Source organism: Coccinella septempunctata, chromosome 1 (assembly GCF_907165205.1).
Source record: "Coccinella septempunctata chromosome 1, icCocSept1.1, whole genome shotgun sequence".
Classification (NCBI taxonomy): domain Eukaryota; kingdom Metazoa; phylum Arthropoda; class Insecta; order Coleoptera; family Coccinellidae; genus Coccinella; species Coccinella septempunctata.
The window spans coordinates 7,869,892-7,897,465 of record NC_058189.1 but is presented as its reverse complement, the minus strand read 5'-3'; the positions used below and the strand labels follow the sequence as shown (position 1 = coordinate 7,897,465).

Below are 27,574 nucleotides of genomic sequence, written 5' to 3'. Positions count from 1 at the left end.
CACATCTATATGTTTCATAATTCATGAAATTCAGTCTTCTGTTCCGGTTTATTCTTGTTTCCTGTAGGGCTATAATATCAGGTTGTCTTTCTGATATTATTTGTTCTATCTCGGCTTTCCGAGTGTTGATCCCGTTTATGTTCCACGAGATTATCTTGAGGGATTTCTTCCTAATATCCGTAAGGTCCATTAATTCAGTTTACTGAATAATGCTTGGAGTTTTTTCTCCATTTCCCTCTCAATTTTCAACATTATCTTGTTGAAAATTTTTTCCGTGAAGATATCTAAATCATCGGCTGATTCAGATATCTTTTTCTTATCTTGTTGACTGTTCACAGCTTGTTTCATTGTAAGCTTTTTCTGTCCTTCTTTTTTCTGGACGGGTTTTGGAGTCTCCCTCTTCTTTTCCTGCTCTGTAGGTTGGGTCTTCGCTACTTCCTGAATTTTTTGTTCAGAAGTTGTTGTTTTTGTTACCTTCTTTTTCTGTTCAACTGATTTTCGGGAATTTTTCTTTCTGGTCACCAACTTGAACTCGCTACATCCTTTGTAGCTAGCTGGATGGCCCTCTTCTCCACATAAGACGCATGTGGCATTTCTCTCTTCACCTTTTCTGGTGAGTGTGCAGTCATTGCTGCTGTGGCTTCCTGAGCACTTTACGCATCTCCACGGGAAGGAGCATTTGTTTTGTGCATGCCCGTACCTTTGGCACCTAAAGCACTGGCTTGGACTTTCAGGCCTCTTTTTATGCTCAACCACTATACAGAGGTTGTAGAGTCGCTTCACTTCGAATATTTCCTTTTTCTGGGTTTTAACCAGGTAGAGAGGTATTTGTTTCTTTGTCTTGTTCGATGTCATTCTGGACACCTCAGCGTCTGTTATTCCCTGGAATATCAGGTCGTCCTTAATCAACGCAAGATCAGCGTCGATTGGTAAATGCCTAATAACGGCATATATCTTCTTCTCCTCCTCCATTTGGTAGGTAAAAAATTCTTTACCACGCTGCTCGAAGAATTTCGTGATTTTTCTAAAATCATCTACGGTTGACGCGATGATTTTTATACCGTCTTTAACTGTAGTTGCACGGTTGTAATTTATCCTTTTTGTGTAGAGAGCTTTAGATATCTCTACCCAATCTGAGGTGCCCATCATCGTGATGGGTGGAATTTTATCTCTTTTAGGCACTTCCGTTGCCTTCTTGACAGTCTCCTCATCGGAAGAGGAGCTTTCTTTTCGCGCGCGTTTAGTTGGGGGCGCGTTTGGGGCCTTCGCGACTTGCGTTGCATCATTTTTCCTTGTTTCGGGTTGTGAAACAGTTCCTATAAGGGAATTATTCTTGGAACCCTGTACCGGCTTTGTGATTGCGGCGTAAGTGGGAGATTTCGGCATATTATTGCGGGTCATTTCCTCCCTCAAGAGGCGCATCTCACCGACCAACTGTGACACAGTTTCAGTCAGTTTGACTATTTGAGCTTTCAACTGCCCATTTTCTTCTCTGAGCTTTACAAGCTCCTCGTGTTCGCCTTCGCTGAACTCTTCAGCATCGGTCGCTTCCATGTAGGAGCCCTCATTATCTGAGGTTTCCGACATGGTTTTATAATCAAAAATCTCAAAATATCAAAAAATTTGAAAATAATAAAATATTCAGAAATCTTCACTGAAATAGTCTAATATAAAACTATGGTATAAAGCCGAATGTTTTATACGCTATGATAAAAATCAGAAAAGAGATACGAAAAAATAAGCTCACCTGATGTTTTCTGCAGTACCAACGAGAAAATAAAAAAAATTCTCTGGACACTTAGGATGAACATCAACTTTGAAAATTTTAACGAATTAAAATTCCGATAACAAATATAGAACCAACAAAAACTTCACAGACGGAATCAAATATTCCGTAGCTTGGTTAGTGGGCACTTTCACCTCCGCTTTCTCTTTTACGGCACTGTGACACTTCGACTTTCTCGTCCGCTTTCTCTTTTATAGCACTAGGAGCACTGTAGCACGTCTTCTCCTGTCAAGCGAATGACTCGGAATGAACATAGCACTCAAAAATCTAAGGTGAGGTAGTGATTTTCCAGAAACCAGAAAACTACCAATTACAGTGTTGAAAATTGTGCGAAGCCCCCCACCGACCTTGCTCTTGTCTAGGCTTCTGAAGTTCAAGTGAAACTCTATGGTGCCTTAGACAACATTAATTGATCGACGCAATATGCACCCCCCTCTTAACACGATGTCAGATATTCCCGTTTCCGCTAAAGGGGGTACCATTCACTTTGTTTAAATCTCTCATTCGTTGTTCACGTTGTTGAATTAACGTCTCTAACTGTTCATCTCATCAAAGTAATTCTCTTTCAAGTCTTCTCATTAAATTTGTATGCTGAATTGTTCTACTCGTAGTCTTCTTAAAATTATTAATTTAACCATTTTCATGTTCTTTCCATTCCGTATGAAATGAGTTCACGCGCAAGATTGTTTCAAACAGATTTATAATCTTTACTGGTACTGCCCAATTGATATGTTTACACGAGTCAACTCACTCGAATGCGTCCTCCTGAATATTCATTTTATGAAATTTTATAATTCACATAGACTTGCAGACCTCTCTAGATTTTCTCTCATGGAAATGGGTATTTAGCACCAGAATTGAACTTTCTCATTGATAATGAATGCTGATTTATCATTTATCTTATGATCATCAAGTCAATCCTGTTGTTAACCTCTCTCTTTCATATGACTAATTACTGTTGTCGAGTTTCAGATGAATGAATCCTCATGTTCTCTAGGGTGGACCCTGGAATTAGTTGTTTTCCTTCAGAACGGTCAGTGGTAAAATACTGATGGTTGATAGTCTCTTCCCCTGTTTCCACCCTGGAAGATCTGCTCTGGAAATCGTGTGCTCTCTCAATTGATTCGATTTCGATTTCGATCTCATTAAATGTAGTTTGTACTCTCATAGATTATTCTCTTAAATATATTTTTATATTCATCCATCTTGCTCGATATACAGATTAGTTCTCAAGCTTTCTGCTCTTCTTGAAACCAACGATTAGTGGTTTCCATCTGTAGTACTCTCATTTTGTACCTATCATAATTTATTAATTGTGTCTCCTATTTTTCTGATGAACGTTCTAATCGTGTTTACCTGCAAGCAGTCCGTCTTTGTAAATGTTGTATTCATTGATGAATATTGCACACTCCAAGAATAACGTTATTTATATTAATTATAAAATGTTGGCTCTTCTCTTATTTAAATTATAATATTATTGCTCTGCTCATTTTTGAATTATAATATTATTATGTATTGATCTCATTGATGACCAGACTTAGACATTTTAGTTTTCACCTCTTGGCCTGCATCATTATTACAACTCAGCTTTCTCATTTGAATTCATTATTCTAACCTTCTTATATACGCTATTAAAGTCATATCCAACATATTGTCCGAAAAGATAACAGTGAACGCCTTGCAACATGATTACATAACCAGGAACAGAGGAACATCATTACCAAACACCCAGATGTATGAAGACAATTGGACAGCGATGAAATAAAACACCCCTTATCTGGAATCAATGGAAGAGCGGCTTTCCACTGAACAAGGGGTGATTATTTTTAAGATGTTAACACACAAAATTGAAGGCCCTTTTAAAGACAAAAATGGTGGATTCGGCCCGTCGCGCGAAGGACAGGACTTTGATGTTTTTCTATATTTTCTGGGGAGAAAATTTAAATGAGACTCTGTTAAAATTTAACGAATAAATCTATTCCAGGTATTTGAATACAAGCACGTATTTGGTCGATAACGACCCAAAATAAAATCTCAATTTCTTTCGCACATACAAAGTGCGCAAAGCAATAATCATTAAAATTTCGCCAACAAAATCTTGGATTAAAATTATCTTTTTTTTTCAATTGCACAACAACAATAAAAATATAATCAAAAATCACATGAATTTCAGAGGAGCTTTCAGGACTCTGGACAAACAAAAATTGGAACCTTCTACCTTTTTCTGCGACCAGCGACCGTCGTTCACCTGGGGTTGCTGGTGAACTTTTCGATCACCAGACTTTCCTCGCACAGTACGGCGAATTCTTTACACTCAACCGCACTACCCGCACTTTTCCGTCGTCAACGATTAACGCTCTTCGTTTCGACTCTATACGAAATTCCTAAAATCCTATATCCGATCTATACCTCAAATAGAAACAATGTTACGCCCTGAACTGACTTTAACTACGGATCTAATTCTCTTACACTATTTCCCGAATAGCTTGTACCCGTCTCCCTTTTTGAGACCTAACTCCGAAAAATACTTCTAAATTTCTCGAACTGCCGAATCTACTCTCGGACTTCCAAATCTACCCTATTAGAATCCCGGATTCTACTTCCGTCTTCCCGACGTATATTTTCTTCGACCAACTTCCCACACTAACTCCCTTCCTTTTTTTGGTTTCTTTTTATCATTCCCCTTCTTAGACCAAAAACCCAAATTTCCTCTCCACCTCTCGTGGGTGTTTCCCCGATTATTCCACGACGCGCTAACCTTGAATTTTTCTGAACTAATTGAATTAGCCGGTTAAAACTCAAGAGTCTGCTTATTCCTACAACGCCGAATCAATTATCTTGAATATTGAATTGATATATAAGCTCTTATGGGCGAGTTATTATCTAAACTAAACCGTTTTCCTTTTAACTTAAAATTGGCCTCATGTCTGACATGAAACTCTACTTCTTCGACACTTATCTTCCGAGTGGAAAATTATCGTTCATACGCTTGTCATCAAAACCTTTATTTTCAATTATCTTGAACGTTAAGAACCCGAGAAAGAATTTCCTAGCCCAATATTCTATAAGCATATATATCTCGTCAATATTCCTATTTATTACAATACTCCCCCCTTAAAAAAAGTTTTGGCATTGGATGCCATAACTTTTCCCTATTCCTATCATGACTTTCACTGGTCCACTAGTCCATCGTCTCCCAACCAAAACCAACCAACCAAAAAGCTCAAACATCCTCTACTAAATGTGCCAAGCATTTAAGCATAATTCACAAGCAAAAAAAAAACTGAAACAGCCTTATAAAATAATAGTAATAAAATTTTCCTTACAACTATGGAAATACCTCATCTACTTAACTTAAACAAAATCAATCAAAAATCAAACATCAATATCATTGTGATTCGAAAACATGGAAATTCAAAGCAGCAAAATTCAAGGTTCAGTGATCAAGGATAAATTTCGTCTGTCACTTCACTTCTCCAGCATGGAGTTTTTTAGGTTCACTTATCGGATTTCAAATTCACTATCGCGATCATTCTCATACAACCACAGATATCCTTGAAATCATATGGAAGAACTCTTCAGGTGGAAAAACCAAAAGTTACCTCAGGTGGAAAAAGTTTCTTTACACGAAACGCCACTGTTAAACCCGTGCTAGTGTCCATTTCGTATGATCATCTGAGCATACACTCTCCTGTTCAGTTCAGAATTCTTTACGCGGCACATTACTTGGCACCTCGTTTACCGGCTATGTCTTTCAATTCAGTGTGGTAACAATATGGGTAAAATGGACGTAACCCTGGAGATGGTTCTTCTTCAACGTTTTTGGCATCGTGCTTTCGAAGTTGGATTTGCTCGCACTTACTCGCCCTTGGTATAACTCTCTACTGAGTGATGTATTGGATTATTCGCAGTACACTAAGCTTACTCCATTGCTTCTTGATCAAGGTATATGGTGGACAGTTGATGCCCCGTCGTCCCTTATCGAAGTCTCTTCTGGATACCTTCTACTCGCATCTCTCGAAGAACCTTCCTTCTAAGCTGACCCATCGTCGTTCTGATAATGACAATTACCATCTCAGCATCGTTCCATTTTCAGCACTAGATCAGTTCAGAGTATCCTTGTAGGCACAAGTCGATATATTAAATTGAATGTCAGTCCCATTCTTACGAAAAATTTCCGAACTTTCTAGTTGATAGGCGCAAACCTTTTTCGAGTTCTTAAAGTTTCTCAACATTGCGAATGAAATTGCCGTAATTTCCGATCTATTAGCCGCACTTTGGTTCACTATCGTCGTCGCCACCTGGTAACTAAGGTCAACCACCATTCAGAGGTTATTCCACTGATGATGACCTGATGATTCACCTTCCTTCTAGTTGAAAACCTGCCCTGGATTGTCTTCAAAGATTCCTTGGTTTGGATAATTGATTGACCAAAACCAACCTATCGACTAATCACAAGAAATAACAACAACGAAAAACACATGCAAAAATCATACAACAACGAATCTCAACAACAATCTCCCATGAGCATGCAATACAATCATGCTAAAAACAATCATCATAAAAGACTTATCATAGATATTAACAAAATTCAAATCTTATCTTAAATGGCATGCAAAAAGTTGTGCTCACATTGAAGGGTGACCACAACGCTTCTTCATAATCCTTTTCCGAACAGGATTATTTCTATCAGATAATTAATCTCTTTCCGATATATGTACTTCATTATTACTGAATATTATTAGTAAGCAAATCAAAATTACCCCCTCATCGTTAATTTAACTTCCAACATGAATCTCCTAACAGAAACACATAGTACATTGCTTCTATGAAATCTATCCCCTCATAATGACTTTAGGTCCAGCTTAACTCAAAATACGTCTGTCTATTTTACAACATTTCTCCCAAAACTACCATTCTTGAAATAAAGCAAAGACCGCTACCTAAATGATTTCAATCTGAATGAAAATAAACTGACTTCTATATAATGACTTAGGGTTTCTCCGGAGATTACCTAGCGCCCATCTGACGCAAAAAAAAAATTAAGAAACCCTTCTTTATACCGGTCATAGTTCCCTCACTATGACTCATTATTACCGGACCTACTTGTTATTCTACCTATAATCTGTGGACTGGGAAAGGTCGATTATTCCTTTTTCAGGACTGTCAGCCAAAAGGTCCTGCCACTACCAAAAAAAACGGACCCTATTCAGGTTGTGGCTCTCCGGGTCAGTGAGAGCCCCTGGAATCTGCGAAAGGGCAGGAGTCGATTCAACTCTCCTGACAGGTCAATCTTACATATTTTCCTGTCGCTACCCTAAACCTGTACTTTGACTCCTATCCAATTAGGTTACTCCACATATTAGTGGGACGCCTTATCCGGGTAGACCTCCTTGCAATCCTTTCTGGTTCTCCCCTGTCTTCATCACTGCTCTCTAATTCCATGTCTGAATTATGTGTATGTCTCTGATACCCCTGTGGTACCAACATAGGATGAAACCTCTCAGGTTTCCCCATTTCCGCATCTGTCACACAGATGTCCCTGAATCTTTCGTCTCTTCCTAGCAGATCTCCTTCGGAGCACTTTTGCCGAACCTTAGCGACATAAGGTTTCAGCCTATTTACGTCGACAATTCGTTCCTCCCAACCTCCACATTTTCGTATCCTACAGGTTACCGAATCAAAGACTTCAATTATCCTGTACGGCCCTAACCAGTTTTTACCCAATTTTTCAGATACCTCTTTTAAGTATACCAGGTCCCTTAACTTAAATTTTGCCATCCGACATTCCCCTGCATCGATGTCCCATGACACACGTTTAGTCGACTTCGACCCCCTGGGTCTATTCTCACCTTGATACCCCACTTCATTCCTGTATATACTTGAACTGCTTATTTCATTAAACCTTTGGATGTCCCCTTTTTTCTGTTCCTTGTTATCATCTCTCAGTTTCGTCCTAGTATCATAATCACTAATTTTTAATTTATTTCGAATTCCTTCAACAGCTCCTACCGTGAAACTCGTTTGTGTACTGTGATTCACAACTGCTACTTTATCCTTCGAAATCTTTTCTTCGCGCTGTTCCATAGCGATTTCCCTTTCGACGCAATTCTCCTTAATTTCCTTCTTAACCGCGCTATCCCTTTTCCTTATCGGAATTTCTACCAACGACTCTAGGTTCGCCGACCCATCACCACCCATGTGACCTACCCCTGCTAGATCCGGATTCTCTAAGTTATCAATCATCTCTCTCGATAATAACTTGAAAATTTGTCCTCTAATTGTTATGAAAGGGCCATGAACATAATCGATATGCACCTGGTTAGCATGCATAAAATCTCTTCCCAAAATCACCTGAACATCCCCTAATGTGGAATTATCACACACCACGGCCCTCCAGGCCGTCCCCCATGATCCATTTTCGGGTCCTATGGCCACCTCGGCCACACCCCATGATCTCAAAAGTTGCCCTGTAATACTCGTCAACTGATAATTGTCCATTTCTTCACAATCTATATCCTCCTTCGATACCAACCCCTTTCCTATCAGCGTCACTGCGGCCCCCGTATCTACCATACAATAACTAATAATACCATTTACCCTCAGCTTTACAACATTAGGTATATCTCCCGACGTTCGACCATATATACCTGGTACCACTATTCTAATATTGTTAATACCCTTCCGTATATTTTCCTCGACCTGATACAGTTTCTTTACATGTCCGTCGACCTGTAAAACTGGATTTTGCCCATCCTCCTTTGAATTTTCCAATAGAAAACTAGACGGCGATCGCGACTGCTTCGAAATCGCGCCGGTAGAAATGTTAATTCCTGATAATTGAAGTGTTTCCCTATTGCTGGAATACCTTGTATCCCTATCCCCGCTCATACGTCGCCCACCAGGTGTACTTACTTCCTCTCTCCTCCATGACCCATTTCCAAAATTCTGTCTTTGTTCTCGTCTTTCAAACGAATTTTTCTTGAGACAGTCCCTTGCCCAATATCCCTGTTGATTACAGTTATAACACGATCCTTGTGTCCGTTGTCCCATTTTCCAGCTATTCCGGCATTCCCTCGCAAAATGTCCCGTTTGGCCGCAAGAAAAGCACTTCCTTCCGTTACTTTTCTCTGGGTTTCCCTGACCTCGCCAGGTACTTTTACATTCCTTTGCCGAATGTCCCTCCTTTTCGCACAATTGACACACCGTTCCAGTGTCAACTGTTGATATCCTCATATTTGTTAACCTCCCCTGCAACATCCTATTGGTTGTTTCCTGCAACCGCACTAATTCTTCGGCCTTTTCCAAATCCAAATCCTTTTCCTTCAACAATAAAATTCCGGTTTCTTTCATGACATCCTTCCTGAGACCAATTTTGAATTGATTTAAAATTAAATCCTTATTTTTCTTCCGTATTCCAGGTTCCTCCTCTTTCTTTGCTCCGGCCAGATCCTCGATCAACAAATTAGCCCCTATTGTGCGCAATCTAGTACAAAAGGAGGACACCTAGCAAATTATTAGATTCAATTTAACTCGCTCCAAAAACAACCAAAACTTTGAAAATCAAACTTCTCAGATAAAAAAAAAATTTAGTATTCCACCCCAGAAAAATCAACTAACATCATCCCACCGCTGTCACCAGTGAAATAAAACACCCCTTATCTGGAATCAATGGAAGAGCGGCTTTCCACTGAACAAGGGGTGATTATTTTTAAGATGTTAACACACAAAATTGAAGGCCCTTTTAAAGGCAAAAATGGTGGATTCGGCCCGTCGCGCGAAGGACAGGACTTTGATGTTTTTCTATATTTTCTGGGGAGAAAATTTAAATGAGACTCTGTTAAAATTTAACGAATAAATCTATTCCAGGTATTTGAATACAAGCACGTATTTGGTCGATAACGACCCAAAATAAAATCTCAATTTCTTTCGCACATACAAAGTGCGCAAAGCAATAATCATTAAAATTTCGCCAACAAAATCTTGGATTAAAATTATCTTTTTTTTTCAATTGCACAACAACAATAAAAATATAATCAAAAATCACATGAATTTCAGAGGAGCTTTCAGGACTCTGGACAAACAAAAATTGGAACCTTCTACCTTTTTCTGCGACCAGCGACCGTCGTTCACCTGGGGTTGCTGGTGAACTTTTCGATCACCAGACTTTCCTCGCACAGTACGGCGAATTCTTTACACTCAACCGCACTACCCGCACTTTTCCGTCGTCAACGATTAACGCTCTTCGTTTCGACTCTATACGAAATTCCTAAAATCCTATATCCGATCTATACCTCAAATAGAAACAATGTTACGCCCTGAACTGACTTTAACTACGGATCTAATTCTCTTACACTATTTCCCGAATAGCTTGTACCCGTCTCCCTTTTTGAGACCTAACTCCGAAAAATACTTCTAAATTTCTCGAACTGCCGAATCTACTCTCGGACTTCCAAATCTACCCTATTAGAATCCCGGATTCTACTTCCGTCTTCCCGACGTATATTTTCTTCGACCAACTTCCCACACTAACTCCCTTCCTTTTTTTGGTTTCTTTTTATCATTCCCCTTCTTAGACCAAAAACCCAAATTTCCTCTCCACCTCTCGTGGGTGTTTCCCCGATTATTCCACGACGCGCTAACCTTGAATTTTTCTGAACTAATTGAATTAGCCGGTTAAAACTCAAGAGTCTGCTTATTCCTACAACGCCGAATCAATTATCTTGAATATTGAATTGATATATAAGCTCTTATGGGCGAGTTATTATCTAAACTAAACCGTTTTCCTTTTAACTTAAAATTGGCCTCATGTCTGACATGAAACTCTACTTCTTCGACACTTATCTTCCGAGTGGAAAATTATCGTTCATACGCTTGTCATCAAAACCTTTATTTTCAATTATCTTGAACGTTAAGAACCCGAGAAAGAATTTCCTAGCCCAATATTCTATAAGCATATATATCTCGTCAATATTCCTATTTATTACAGCGATGCTATAACTATCTTGCACCCAAAATTCACAATATTATACCAGAAGAATTAAAAAATATAAAATCGTTCAAAAGACAACTGAAAGCTTGGATGAGTATTAACACAAGACATCTTATACATAATTTGATAGATAATAACTAATGAGAACCGTGCAAACAATAACTCAATTTGTGGACTGACCTGATGATACCCGATACCCTGAATCTATTCCCCTGATTGGACATTTTATTCACCTATTTTGATAAACTCGGTATGCAAAATGCTAATATCTGAATATTCCAGCTCTGTGTAGTTTCGTCTTTCTTTCTGAATTATTTTGTTTATCTCTCATAGAACATTTTTTTTCGGAGTTATTATTGATTTAATATCGCGGACTGGTTTAATACCTCAGCGATGTAATCAGTTTATTAGGCAAAATAAACTTTCTTTCTGTTTTCTGATGGAATAAAGAGGCTCTCGCAATCCTTTATCATTGATTGCTCTGTCACTGTAAACGTTATGTTGATTTTGGATTTATAGAACTTTTTCGAAGTCTTAGTCTGACCTCAAGTGACTTCTCATTTAAACTACTCCTGATTATCTCTGTTTTTAGTTGAATAATTTTACTCTGAATCTATAAATGTTCTTAGTTTAGTATTTGTATTTATTACTGTGTTAATGTTTTTACATTGCTATGCCATCTACAACAGGCCACTATGTTGATTTTATACAAAATCTGAATACCCCCGATTTTGAAGATATAGCCATGACCTAGTTTATTACCACTTTCAATATTGTATAGATAGGGTTTACTAGAGATCCTGTTTAGGGTAAGCAGAGTTGAAGGTAATTTTCCGTAGCTGAAAATATTTTGGATTGATACAACAAATGTCACTATCCATGCAATGAAATTTTCAGATTTATCGTACGTTGCGCTTTTCCGAAATATCTAATGAAAGTTACATCGGGAGGCATCCTGTATACATTCTCATAACAGTCTATGTCTGCGCATATTTTTTTTGTTATTTACATTTCTAGTTGGATTTCACAACAAATTTGACGAGGAGTATGAATCCACTGGGAGAGCAGGTATGAAAACCTAATAGTAAACATGATAATCTCAACCACGACTATATCTCTATCACATTATAATAGTGTACTGCACTTAGCAAAATATTTGTTCGCGATAATCCAACATGCGCAACGATAAACATTCAGTCCATATTGACAAACATCATCTGATTTACCCCAATCTCGTTGATACGATTTAGGACTTCCGCACAGTCTTGAGAGTGCTCAGGTTATTACTGAAATTCGGCCCCATAGGTAGAACACTGTGTACCTATACTTCCACATTGCCGAATCCGGCTAATGATAATTGCAGTCTGGGTTGTCACGCTCGCATACGAATGTTTGATAACGCGGGGAACAGATGCGGTAAATGTCGGGTCAATTTTGGAGAGGAATTCCTTCGGAACTCCTGTTGAAGTTATATAATTACGTTTACCTGGCTATCGATTAAGGAGAACTCTAGTGGTATTCGGAACACATGTGAGAAATGCCCAACATTCGGAAAGTTTCTAGGGAAGTGTGAAAACTTTGAATAGAATAGATAATCTCTGGATGTAACCATCATAATTTACACATTCCCACAACCAACTATGCACCTAATTTGTATGCTCGTTGCTCTATGTTCTAGTGGCTCTCAAAACTATGGGAATTCCATTTCCCTGCAACTATCATCATACATATTACCTTTGTTATCTTTACTACTACTAACTAAAAGGGATTATTTCTGATAAAAAAATCAATTGGAAATACAATTGAGATAATTTGGGATAGAGGAAAAAAAAAGTTCCTGGCTTTGATCTTCCTAGAAAAATTTGGTGTACACTAAATCGACTGAGGACTGGCCATGGTCGGTGTAATAGCATGCTCTTTAGGTGGAATGCTGTTGATAGTCCAAGATGTGAGTGTGGCGCAGAAGAAGAAACTATAGACCACTTGGTGAAGAGTTGTAGAATATATCATTTTCAGGGTGGTTTCGAAAGTATTCATTCGGTGACCGATTCTTTTTTGAGATGGGTTACAAATTTCAAAATTATTTAATGAGTAATATAAAATTCAATACCCCTCTCGTTTTTTTTTCTTTCTTTTTTTTTTCAGATTATTCTTCGTCAACCATCATAGTAGAAAGAATGAGAGGAAGTTTTTGGATTTTGTCATATGAAGAAGATGTCCTTCAATATAATAATATCAGCTTATTCTTTACACAAATACATCATCCTTACACTTATACGGGCAAACAGAGAGTTTTTTCTGAGGTTTTTATCTCTGTTTTTTCATTTATCATACGAAGATATGTATGGTACCCCGTTGACATTTTTCCTCTGCTTATACTGAGATCTGGAACGAGGAACAGGTTTTTAGGATCTGTCTCTTGTTGCCATTTCTTTACACCCGCTTCATTGTTTTTCAGATTGTGAAAGTTTGTAACACTCTTTTTCAAAAGAATATATATATATATATATATATATATAGAGGAATTAAATTAGACCGAAACATTGATGAGCAACTCATCAACGATCCCTGATCCTTTGGATACCTTTCCGCGTCTTTTCTCTTAAATTTTTTTCCGTAGAGTGGTCAGCAATGTCGAATAGTAATCTCTAGTTATTGTTCTACCCTTATATAAAATTTCAATCATGATTATTCCATGGAAATAACAAAAAACTGAAGCAAGAACATTTCTAGCAGATTTTTGGACACGAAACTTCTTAGGTTTTGAAGAACCAGAGTGTCGCCATTCCATCGATTGTTGCTTTGTTTCTGGATCGTAGAAATGTACCAAAGTCTCATCCATAGTAACAATTCGGTTGTCGAAGTCTGAATGGTTTTAAAATTGAGCACACATCGAACGCGATGCTTCTATCCTTGCACACTTTTGGTCCACAGTCAAACATTTGGGTATCCATTTTGCAGCAATTTTTCTCATGTCCAAATTGACGTGAACTATGCGATGAACGCGTTCGTATGAAATATTCAGTGCTTCAAGCACTGAATATTTCATACGAAAACATATCTGTTTTAGCCCAATTCGACGGTCTGATAAAATCATGTCACGAATTGCACCGATATTTTCGGGGATTGACACAGAAACTGGCCTTCCCGATCGGTCATCATCTTCAATGGAAAATTTACCTCTTTTGAAGCGTGCAGTACAATTTTTCAAGGTCGCATTCGAAGGACATTGATCACCAAGGGTATTAAGTATATCTTCGTAAATCTTCTTACCTCTTTACCCTTTTAAATAAAGGTACTTGATGATGGCCCGATACTCCAATTTTTCGATTTTCACAATTTCGGTGGACATCTTCTGTCTTTTAATTTATTGCGTAACTCTGGTTTACTTTTTTGACCTCAAATTTCACATTGGCACTTCTACTTCTAATGACTTATTGTTCGTTATGTATATTTCGCAATATATTTTTTTATTCATGGAACTAGTCTAGGCTAACTAGATATCAATACATCCTCATAACTATCGGATCGTAATATCCTTAATGGCTTGGGGGTTTTTCTTCAAACAGCATATTGCATATTAGTATTTGACACTCCTCAGAAGATTATCGATGAAAGCCACAATTTGTATATCTCTAGCCATATTTGAATTTCGAGAATACCTAAGTAAATTCGGAATATCTTCTGAGCTGTCCAATCCATTCAGAGATATTTTCAGCGGGCATGGGTGGAATATGTTCCCGAATGAGGGTTATATTTTCGAATTGTGCGGTTGAAAAGGTTTCTCCGCCATATGCCTATGCTATTTTCGCCAGGCAATTCGGACGTTTATGAGACAATATTTCGTTTTATATTGACGTTGACAGCTTTCTCTATAGGTGGAAAGGTAGAGATGAAGACGGAGAACTTGTCGGCTAATAACAAAAAGCGATTCGACAAATTTTATAGGGAAATTGTTATGAAGACATTTTATTGGTCATATTATCAGAGAAATAATATAAGATATTACTGAAGGCTTTCACTACTCTAGTTTATGATATCGAGGAGATGTAATCATATTTCTAAAATATTCCATCTGAATTTAACAAATTCACAACGCTCTTAGAACGCGAAATAATATAGAAGAGTGCCCGACCGTACAGGGTGGGCAAAATTCTTTGTCCACTGAGGGGATCTCGAGAACTTTGAGAGCTAGAAGAAAACTGAAGACACATTTCCTAGCTCTTTTTCAGAGAAACGAAGAATGGTGGTTACTCCAATAATTATGGATTTTCATCAAGTCACATACAGGGTGAGTCTTTGACTCGTCCAAATATTTTAACAGTAGATTATTGAGGCCAAAAGAAACGCTTTTTTCGATGACATTTTTTCCGAATCGTCTCGGTTTGAAAGATACAGCCCGGGTTTCATAAAGCTTGATCGGGGAATCAACGCTTGATTGACGTATAGACGTCAATTTGTTTTTAATCGATAATTGAATCATTATCATTCAGATTATCATTCTCGCATCAAATTAAGATGTTCCTACTTCCATTAAATTATTATCAATTGCTACTTCTTCGATATATTCAGGAATTAAAATGTTTCAGTGATTTCGTTTTAGAAATCGAGTAATGTCAAATCGTTGATCGGACAATCAAAGTTTTATGAAACCCGCTGACAGACTGTTGAAAAACCATAAAAAAATTTATTTTTAGTTCTATCTCACAAAAGGTTTCATCGAATGAAATGAATTTCGGAATATAGTTTTTAATTTATTTGATGAATATTTTTCGTACACAAGATATCACCCACGTCTTCCAGTTTCCTTAAGATGACGCCTTTTAATGAATATTTGAACGTTTTGTAAAATAAAAGGATTCTTCATATTTTCTCGTATAATGAGCTGTTTTAGTGTAATTTGATATTCAAAAATGAAAAAATACGATATTCGGAGAATTGGGTACTTTGAATGTAACTTTTTTTGAGAGATCCACAGATGTGTAGTGTCATAGAATTAGCTTGTTATTCTGAAGAGAATTGTGTTTCTCCAAAGGTGGCACAGCTCATTATGAAAACTTAAAATGGCTGTATCTTTTTATCAGGGCTGAATTGGAAAAAATGTTATAGGAAAAAAGTGTTTTCTTTTGACCTCTAGAATCTACTATTAAAATATTTGTACGAGTCAAAACCCTGTGTATATTCAAAATTCAAGTGATATCTCGTTTTTGTGACCTGATATGTTAGTAAACACTTTCAGAGAAGACCAAATCTAAAAATGTAACTTGTTTCTATAGGAAAACCTCATGGTTCTGTTAATAAAGTCAAATTTCTGAGGATTTTCAGAAGCCTTGCTAAGTTTATCTAAAAAACACAACAAAAGTGGTACCCTGAAAACCCTGACTAGAAATTTTACTTTTGCTCCGAAACCATGAGGTTGTCGTGTAGGAAAATGATACATCATTAGATGCGTATTTTGGTTTTCTCTGAGAATAACAGATAGAAAGTAGGAAGTCCCATTTGAAAAAATAAGGTTTTGCCGTTTTTGTTTACAGTGAAAAAACAAATAATTCTGCAAATCACAAATTATATTTATTTCAGCAAAAATAAAATATCTTTTCGATGCATAATTTATTGGATCCATGTTTTTGGCATGTTTTTCGTGGAAGTCTGCTAAAATCGCCCAAAGTATCAGGAATAAGGATGGGGAAGTGCTAGAGAAAAATACTCGGATGGGAATAGAGAAGCGGAAAAAGTAAAAATTAATAGGGTGTCCCTTTGAAATAAAGAAGTTTGTAATATTTTTTTGTATAAGCGGCAATTTCGCCACATTGAAAACATTTTAGTCATTTAGATCAGAAGCGTAAACCCTATTATCAAAATTTTAAGAACAATCCTATGATCCGTTCTCTGTAAACGTTTAAAAGGCCACCCACCGTAGGACACCTTGTATATGACGACTTCTATCATTCAAGTATATGTTGAATTCTTTCTCTGTATTCAGAAACGCAGTTTTTGCGAATTCTATAAGTTTCAGATTCCTTCGGTGGACAATGAAGACATTAATTTATGGACCAGTGAATTTATTATTTAGTCATTCATAATATGTCAATTCTGTTTCTTAGGCATCAGTGTTAAAAAATTCTGCTGCCAAATAGTGCAATATGATAACTGATAAAGTCGGTCCAAAGAACAAAGGAATACCTTTAAACGATATAGGTACCTTGGTGGTCTTTCTTTTGAGTTCAAGCTTTAATGATCCATTTTCGATAAAACTTTCGAAAATCTGTATAGTCATTTGGTAGGGGAGACTGGGAAGGGTTGATACGTTTTTGGAATATTTAGTTCTGTAAAATGAATCATATGAAGAAACAGGATTTTTATAACATTATATAATTCTTCGATTAATCGTTCAACGAAATAAATATAGAATTCTCAAAACATAAACATAATATTCTGTACAAAACGTTGAACACAAAAACATGCAAACTGTCTCAAGCCTCCCCACATATGGGAGGATTGATACGGTGTACTGGGAGGCATGAGACACATAAACTGAAAATATAAGCCCCATTGTTATCACTTGCAAATGTCATATATAAACATTTTTGTGCCATTTCTAACACGGTCACATTCTTCGTGGCACCATTGCGAGCACACCTGACGCCTGATCCAGAATTAGTAGATCAGTAGGTAGGTCAGCAATGATATTGGTTTGCTTTGGTCCCGTAGGTGCAGAAACATGTTCAGAAGGTAGGTTGGATGGTAAAAACGCCTTTATGTAGGCCTGTCCAACCAGCTCCGGAATATTTTTTAAAGATGATACATGTATCAGGCCTCCCCACCCTAAATGTCTCAAACCTCCCTGAAAGCAAGTTTTAAAGTAATTTATGTTTTCATTTTATACCCACACATTTTGGCAACCTAATAAAATAGTAAATGAAGTAGTTTTATGCATATTTCCCAGTAAGATGTTTGTTTATGCCGAAAAATTAATGCATGATCATAAAACCCTTAGGTAACGTGAATAAATACTTACAATTTCTCACCTCGAAACACTCTTTGTTGAATATTTCACGAACAAACTACTGTTAGCCTTACAGATTAAGGTCACGTAGTGCCTTCTGCCAGAGAATAGTTTTCACCAGTATAATACTTTTGAAAACGGCTACATACAGCGGATATAAGCCTGTATCAAGCCTCCCCATGTATCAATGCTCCCTAGTCTCCCCTACTACTAGATGATTTACTGCATAGTTATGACCGTATCCACTGACCATTTTGTCAGTTTCGAAAATTAAAAAGTTTTGTGGAAAATTTGTGTTAGCGTATACCTACGCCATTTTGCAAACCCAATGAAGCGTAGTAATAACAGGTTTCACCTCTACTTGCGATAATACACAAAAGAGTCAAACTTAGTGTCATGATGATGAAATTCAGCATTAGTTAAGATTTTATTCAATAGTGTGGGTTATGGTGGAATATGAAGTTCAAGAAATTGCACTTTTGAATATTGTTTATACTTAGCTGTTTTTTCTCGTTCACTCTTACTATGGTAGCGGATAGAATTGAGTTATACACGATTGTTTTTTTTTCGAAAGTACTCAGAAAAGTAATAAAAAGAAATTGCAACCTTAGAAACTATCGTTTCTATTTCGTAGAGAATTTTTCCATAAAGCCAATTATTGATGTGTGGGGAAAACACTATAGGGGAAAGTCGGATAGCTCCGGACAGCGGGTATCACCGGACATTCATCGTTTTGTTGGATTTATCATTTTACTCCCTCCTTTGAATAGCCAAACGAATTGATTTTATGCAAGCACAAACATATCTTCAGTTGACCTGGATATTTTTAGCCGTTTAGGAAATAAACGTTAAATTGTGATTTTTTGTGATTGACACATGGACAGAATAAATTTTGAGGCCTCTCTTCTCTTGATTTGTAGTTGTTCAGATGGTGTCCTAGGCATAGTGCAAGTATTAATGAGTAGTGAGAAAGAAAACGTGTACAAATACCCTGCACATCAAATATCTCCCCAGTAAATGGCTAGTTGATTTCAAGGTGCATGTCGGGTTTCACCGGACACAAGCATGTCGGGCATGACCGGACAAAAATAATTTCAATATTTTGTTATAAAAATGCCGAAGTCATTAGGTTCTAGAAAATCTCTCAAAACCAAAATACTCCAACAAAGATCAACGAACAAGATACTTTATGCTCAGCACAATTCACCAAAGTTAAAAACCAATGATCAAAAAGAAAATATTTTTGATGAACGATTTATCGAAAAAAATTTTTGTGATAATCACGAAGAAATCTTGCCAGTTCCGAATGCTGCAGAACACAAAACAGTTAAGAAAAATACTTGAAAAAGTGCTCACTTGCACCCCATTATAAATGACTTGAACAAAAGTTTAAATCAAAATGTTTCGAAACTAGTTGGAAAAAAAAACAGAAACTAAAATTTTCATCCTAATGAGAGAACACGAGAGCAGGAAACTCATTTTCTCATTTGCCATGAATGTTTCTACGAAGACTGGATTGTGAGCAGAGACAACCCCAGGTTGTCTCTGGTTGTGAGTGTAATGGATTGGTCTATGAGGAATGCTCTGACGTAAAAAAAGGGTCAAACGTATTATAGGTGTGATAATTGTTGAACTTTAGCTTTTTTCAGCAGTATATACAATTTTTTTTTCGTTTCCGATGTTACCCGCTAGTCTTGAAGAAATTCAAAATGTTCACTTCATTTTCTTTGAAGGATGTATGTTTATTTTATGAAGTGTATGTTTGTACCTTTTTAGGACATGTAAAGTATAGGTGAAATAATCATTTCAAACCAAGTTTTTTGGAAAAATTCGAGAATAAATTATTACGTCCGGTACTACCCGATTTTCTTCTACTTTTGTTCAGAGATAACGGGAAAGGAAAATGATAGGTTAATATGAAAATTTTTTTTTCATTCCTCCATTACACAAGAAAATACTTTATCTGTAAAATAAAGGAGGAATCCTGACTTGGTTTTCCCTCAAGGTTTGTTCCAGAAAGGAAATATCTTTCAACGATCTGAACTCGCAGAAGAATACAAAAATCGTTCGAATTAATGGTGACTGCTGTTGAAATAATGTACGTATTCATCAAGTTTTTATTTCCGTGTATCGAAACAGGTGAATAGTGATTTGCGGTTCATCTAAAAAATCGCTGCTGAAATTTTGTCCCAACCTGATTGCATTTCTTCATATCAGTTATCAGTATCATATCAGTTATATTCGGGATTTCGTATATCACATATCAAACAAATACTCAATTCTTCAATTAAATGATTATCCATTAAGAGGAGTTTATACCACGGGACTTTCTCGCCATCCATATAAGGCGTAAAGGGGGAAAGAATATCAGAATGTGGGGTGTTGCCAGAACACTCGAACTATAAGTAGAAGTTACGCATACTACAATAGTTTCCACTTTTGTCGACAAAATGGCAGCACTTAGTGAACGTCTTTTTTCAATTCAACTAATATACGAATTGTAGCCAATGCCGAGACTTTTCGAGAAATTTTTTCATGTGGAAATTCATAGAAAGTTAATAACATGAATGAATCTTTATTCTTCAAGGAAAAAATTTTTTTTTTCGTTTGACGAATAAAAAAATTTCTGACTTTTCGAGCTAACGGACTGATTGAATTGAATAATAATGAAAACCCAATATAAATAAGTGGTTTCTGACGTAAAATATTCATATTCCTCTTTTCGAACTGACCACTAAAACGGAGTAGACCCCTCTTAATGTTCATTCATTCAGGGTCTAGTCCTTATAACTGTTCTTTGAATGATTCAGGTGAAACTTTTTAGGAGTTTTCTGAACTTACCCCTCAACGAAACCTCGTATTAAAGTTCAATCACGAAATCTCGAAACCCATATCAGAAAACTTCAGGTTTTTTGTTTCAATGTCGGGCTAGTTTGAATATTGCTGAGTGGAAGTGAAGAAAATACGAATACCCTTCAGAAAGAAAGGAGGTAACTACTTTAATATATCCTGAAGCCTCTTTCGTCTCTAGAAAGCTTACTAACATGAAATAATAAATGATAATGATAACCAATCAATGAGTTATCCTTCTTGCGGATAGTCAGTAGAGTAGTGCTTTATTGTATTCGAAGGAGAATGAAGTCCGAAGCCATAAATATGTAATTGAAAGTCTTTTGACCATACTTCATATACTGAATTATTTATGACAATAATCAGTAACTGAATCCATAGATTGTGATCAACGTAGGAAAGAATAGTATCCTTTTGTAACCTCATCTTTTGACGTTATTATAAGTAGATTATAAGTAGAGTGCAGAATATTCCAACGAGGGCTACGCTTACGTTGGCGTTGATGCACTGTCTTTCAATAAATTCAATTTTGTGGACTTGAATTCTGGTGTGGAAATTTTTTCATTACAGAAATTAACTGGTTGAGAATGGAATATTCTGTAAAATATTTCAATTTCTAGGAATTGAATGGACAACTTTCAAGAGCAATGTTGGCGTGAAACTAGCGCTAGAAGCAGAAGGTAACAATTCTTCACGAAGTGCAGTACTAGTCAATTCTTTGACAATTTAATGAGTATTCCATTACTTCATTCCTGTTATAGTGGATGCCAAATGGTTCATCGAAATCGCCATATTCTGAGTTGAAATCAAACTATAAATTACTAAGTTTTCAATTTCTTCACATTTGATTTTGACTTCTTACCTAATAAATCGATCATAGTTCCTTCGATCTGGATTTTTTGTTGCATTGAGCTGATATCCCGAGTCATAACTCCTAAATATTTTTTATTGACTACTTATACATAGTATATAATATACATATTTATGTGATCTGCAAAACATTTATTTATGTTATATCTTTCTAAATGTAGACTGAGTAAAAAGTAATTTTTACATATGCAGTAATAACTATCGCGTAGAAAAATACTCGAACAGGTCCAATTTTTTAAACTAAACAACTTTTCATGTATGAAGAAAAGTTTGTCATGTAGCTTCTTTGAAGAATGGTAGGTAGTTAACTCGTTGAATGGCAACTCTAATTTTTTGTGCCAGAAATGGATAGATATTTTGTTGCTGATTTTATTGAGTCAGTTGCGTGGTTTTTCATCAATGTTTTTTACTTTATAGAGATGAAATCTTGGAAGATAAGTTCATGGAATGTAAAATAAATATTTGTTGTTGTCCAAAGACCGGTGTGAGAAAGTTGTTTAGTATCGCCAATCACAATTGAGATAGTTCACACAGACAATGCTGTATCGAGCTAGCAGCTAGACACAAAGTAATGTATGGACAGCAAAAATTGCGTTCGTAGTACTTGCTGCAATATCCATACTATATATAGGTATATATATTCCAAGGATGAAATGTTTTAACTAATAGTTTGAATTTTCATATGTGATTTAGGTTTGATGTCGATATCTACTTGAAAACATGCTCTTTTGTAGGGTATTAGTTTAAAGAATGAATGTACTATGTTTATTTTTCTCCTATAGAGTCATTCGGGGTAACTGAGCGCAGAGCGTAAGTGTGCGCAGTGCGTATATCTCGACTATGCAATGTATGCAAGAGGGGTTCATTTGGGCGAAGCAAGGGCGCAGAATCCCCAAATTAGTTTTTCATAAGAGTGCGCCGTGCGACGTTTCGTTAACTTTTTATTTGCAATCAATCAAATTCACTAGTTTTCTTGTTAATTTTTAGCATCTCTGCAAATTCTTCCAGGTCCAAGTTCCGAGTCCGACAGTGTTGAACAATATTTTATTCGATCATGGGCATATTAATCTAAATATATAATAAAAAATTTTAGGTTCTCTTAGCTGCTCAACTCAACGTCAATTCAAATTTTTGCTTACTGGGGAAAGTGTGCGCGGGTAAGTGTGCGCATAAATTCATTATATGGGCATTTGTTCAGTGAGGAATAAATTATGACATTGTTGATTTTCTTGGTTATGACTCGATCAATATCGTCCTATTTGTAGAAAAATATGAAGAGCCATCAACAAGGGAATGTATCAAGTGTTGTGTTCACCAGGAATGGTGGCACAAACAATAATGCACTGCTTGTAAAAAGGCGCTGCTGTATTGACAATAAGCAGCATTTCTCTAATATTGTAACATTTTGATGACATTATTTTGTAATTTGTTTTGATTGTGTGGTTCACTAAGCACTGCGTTCACTTACCCCGTGAGGGTGCGGTGCGCACACTTACCCGCAATACGGGGCATGTGAACGCAATCCGACTTTCACTATTAAATTTTTTTTTTGCGGAAAAAAACGTTTTTGATTGTTTGCTTTTTGATGTTTTTTTATAGATTAGAAAATGCTCTACCTTATGAATATGTTTTAATTTTCCTAGCTTCAACATTTGAAACAGGGTATGGCTTGAAAGGCAAAAGTGCGCACAGTTGCCCCGAATGACTCTACCATTTTTTCCGATTCGGCCCTGATATAAAGATATAGCCAGTTTAAGTTTTCATAATGAGCTCTGGAGAAACAAATTCCCTTCAGAATGAGGAGCTAAATCTATCACATTATACATCGGTGGATCTTTTCAAAAGAGTTGCATTCGGTCAAAGTACCCAATTTTGCGAATATCACAGATATTTTAGAACATCATTACTCAAAAACCTTATAATATTTATTAGATAGCGTCCAACTTCTCTTTCAAGAGTTGGGTTCATGGAATTTTTGGCATTCTTATGGTACCTACGTATTAGTCATAATGAGAAAACTGAAAGTGATATTTTGTGTTCGAAAAAGACTAATCGAATAAATGAAAAACTATTTTCCGAAATTCATTTCATTTGATAAAACCGTTAGTGAGATAAAAATAACATTTTTTATGGTTTTTCAAAAACCTATATCTTTTAAACCGAGCCGAAAAAATTTTATAGAAAAAAAGTGTTTCGTTTGACCTCAAGAATCTACTGTTGAAATATTTAGTCAAAGACTCACCCGGTATATTAGTACTGTACGAAAAAGTTGTGTTTTTCATGATACTTCAAAAACATCTTTAAAAAAACTTTAAACTTTGAAAACATTCTTAAAGTTTATGTCATCGACCTCATAATACAAAAGAAAAGTGAAAATTAGAAATCAATTAGCTCAAATAATTCATATCTCTCAAAAAAAGGGTTTATAACAAAACGCAATCAATGACCTGATCATCCTTAGTAACCAACTTCTTTCTCATAAAGTTCGGCTCCTCTCCCTTTCTGTAGATCATATGTCAGACTCCGCAGTTATATTATAAGAAAAGTTTAAATAAAAATTGACTTGTTCGAGCATTTTCCTACAAAAGAGCGAACACTGAAGATATGGATTTTGTGCGTTATTTGGCACAGTCATTTTTCATTCAGATCACGCACTCTGATGATAAATTGCAACAAGTTGCTATCCTGAAGATGTCTGTAGTAGAGCTGACATTGAAACCGAAAAATAGGGAACTGCCATACGTCTTAAGACATAAATGGGATGTGATCATCTCAGGATTTGTTGATGTTCTTATCTAGAATGAAAAGCTTGGTATGTTACTCACATTTTACATCTACTTGAATCCGAGCAGGTTGGGATTCCCCAGCCTTGTTTCTTGCTATACAGCTATATAGTCCGGAATGTGCCCTAATGACGGGACTGAACTGAAGTTGTTCCTGCAAACTGGCCGGTTGTGTTTGTCCTTCTCTTCTCCAAATCACAGAGGCTCGTGGGTTTGCGTTCACTAAACAACGTATAGAAACCGTATCTTTCAGATCTTCTACGTCTTCAGTTGGTATGCCGGTTAAACGTGTCTCCGGCACATCTGTAAAAATATAAATATAGTGATTTAGTTTTTTTTCCGACAGAAATATTTGATTTGAAACAAAATTGAATGGATGGAAGATCAGAAAATGTTTTCAGAGTTCTGTACCTATGAAATAGACAAAAATGGTCAATTCAAGCCACGTTGTCTACTAAATCATATTCAGAAATAAAACTGGAAAACCTAATCATCATTCAAGATTCTTAAGGGGGTTTCCATCCCGCCTAGGGGAATCATCATAAATCCATCAATTTGTAATAGATATCCATATCCCCCTCCATGTGTAAATTGTCCTGAATTGGCGACATTAGCGTTTTCCGGAAAAACATATTAGACCGGGGTGAGGAATATGGGGCAACATGTAGATTTTTTTTTGGTACCTGAAGAAAAATTAATAATATGCATAATCAGGAAGTACTTCAGGACACAATTTAATAAATTACGCCGGTTGTGCAACAATATATCTGAAAATATGCCCCACAGCAGTAATATCCCAGAAAAAAAAAGATAAAATGTTTTTTAAGTTGAGCCAATATGGAATATGAAATACCATGTAAATCGACTTGGCAGTTGAGAATAGGAATTTTTTGTGTTTCTGAACAACCAAATCTCTAGATAATATACTGCGAAAATGTAGAAGTAACATGTGGCATTGATATTGGATATGTTCTCGCTATATACTTTGATGGAAGCTTGACGTGCTGAGGAATCTTGCATAAGGGTCTTCATGGACAAAAAATTTTCGTGAATACCTACCAAAAACTTCCAATCCCAACCTTATTGAATTCGAAAGAAAGATTACTTTGGCCAGTCTCAATTTCAGACGGGACCTTTTTAAATAATAGCAGGATATACTTCTCAATACATCATAATATTGTGTGTCCGACCATCTGTTGCGAAAACAAATAATATTCTTGGAGCAGGTTACCTATAACAGGTTCAATCGATAAGGGGGGAAAGTACTAAAGTACTCAGGATTTGACAAAAGAAGCTATCAAAATTGCAGAAAAATTGTCCGGCAAAGTGAGATATACAAAACTAAACAACTTAAGCCAAAGCGGATCAAAAAGATTGAACTGAATGATATCATTTATCCCCTCTGCAAATTGAAAATATTGATTATTTCATCATTTACCAATATAGAGTCATTCGGGGCAACTGTGCGCACTTTTGCCTTTCAAGCCATACCCTGTTTCAAATATTGAAGCTAGGAAAATTAAAACATATTCATAAGATAGAGAATTTTCTAATCTATAAGAAAACATCAAAAAGCCAACAAACAAAAACGTTTTTTTTCCGCAAAAAGAAATTTAATGGTGAAAGTCGGAGTGCGCTCACATGCCCCGTATTGCGGGTAAGTGTGCGCACCCTCACGGGGTAAGTGAACGCAGTGCTTAGTGAACCACACAATCAAAACAAATTACAAAATAATGTCATCAAAATGTTACAATATTAGAGAAATGCTGTTTATTGTCGATACAGAAGCGCCTTTTTACAAGCAGTGCATTATTGTTCGTGCCACAATTCTTGGTGAACACAACACTTGATACATTCCCCTGTTGGTGGCTCTTCCAATTTTTCTGAACAAATAGGACAATATTGATCGAGTCTTAACCAAGAAAATCAACAATGTCATAATTTATTCCTCACTGAACTAATGCCCATATAATGAATCTATGCGCACACTTACCCGCGCACACTTTCCCCAGTAAGCCAAAATTTGAATTGACGGTTCTTATAGAGTTGAGCAGCTAAGAGAACCTAAAATTTTGTATTATATATTTAGATTAATATGCCCATGATCGAATAAAATATTGTTTAACACTGTCGGACTCGGAACTTGGACCTGAAAGAATTTGCAGAGATGCTAAAAATTAACAAGAAAACTAGTGAATTTGATTGATTGCAAATAAAAAGTTGAAGAAACGTGGCACGGCGCACCCCTATGAAAAACTAGTTTGGCGATTCTGCGAACTTGCTTCATCCAAATAAACCCCTCTTTCATACATTGCATAGTCGAGATATACGCACTGCGCACACTTACCCACTGCGCTCAGTTACCCCGAATGACTCTATCATGGGGCTTTATATTAGGTTGTATAAGGGTAGTACTGCGTAATAGCGCGAAATGAGAAGGTACCTACATTAAAATATGTGTTAAGTGGAAAATAATATTTAAGTTATCTATATAGCAGGTGAGTTCAATGAATGCTCATTCATGAGAAGAATCCCGAAGGACTAGTAGGTTCATTTCTTCGAATGAATGGACATTTATAACTCATATGCTGCATATACAAATGCATTCCATTTTGATTAGGATTCAAATGTGAATACTCTCCAGAGAATTATCTAATTTATGAAATGGCATGAAAGGTATCGCTTCGATTGATTTTCACTAGGGCATTATGCAATCCATAGCAACAAGAGCAAAATTTTATGTTTGCTCATGCTATTTTATTCCACTTGTGAATTAATAGTTATTCATACAACAAGTGAGTTACATGAATGAATAAACATTATTAACTCACGTGCTGTATAGAAAATTTTATTAAATTTTGATTACGATTCAAATGATTACACTTCCAGAGAATTATGAAAGGACCTGAAAGGTATACTCCATTTGCTTTTATTTTAGCACTCGGTTAGCCGTGGAAATTTGACACATTTCATTCTGTATAGTACGAAAATGTGGGGTCATGACGCTTGTCAAAACATTTTTGGGTTATAAATCAGCGCTATGTTGTCCGTTCTACGTAAAAGACTCAGTAATTACGTATTTGACCACAATCACTTCGAAAACTATGTGACGAACATAATTGAAGTTTATACAAACTGATTGAAGGCATACCAAATCCAGTTGTTTGCATGGACAATACAAGAGATCAGTTGTAGATGTTAAATTCTTCAACAAAAATCATCTTGCATCAATCAAAGTAATTTGATTGGAATTGAAAGAAGTTTCAGGTCAAGAGGAACTCCACCTT

General features: G+C 36.4%; 1 protein-coding gene across 1 annotated transcript in view; it reads right to left on the bottom strand.

Annotated features, from left to right (window-relative positions):
- The window catches only part of LOC123311290 (irregular chiasm C-roughest protein), a 498,432-nt gene that overhangs the window by 93,949 nt on the left and 376,909 nt on the right, over positions 1 to 27,574 (bottom strand). The window contains exon 6 of the mRNA XM_044895177.1: positions 24,330 to 24,590. Coding sequence (XP_044751112.1) covers positions 24,330 to 24,590 — 261 coding nt within the window. The remainder of the gene's footprint in view (positions 1 to 24,329; positions 24,591 to 27,574) is intronic.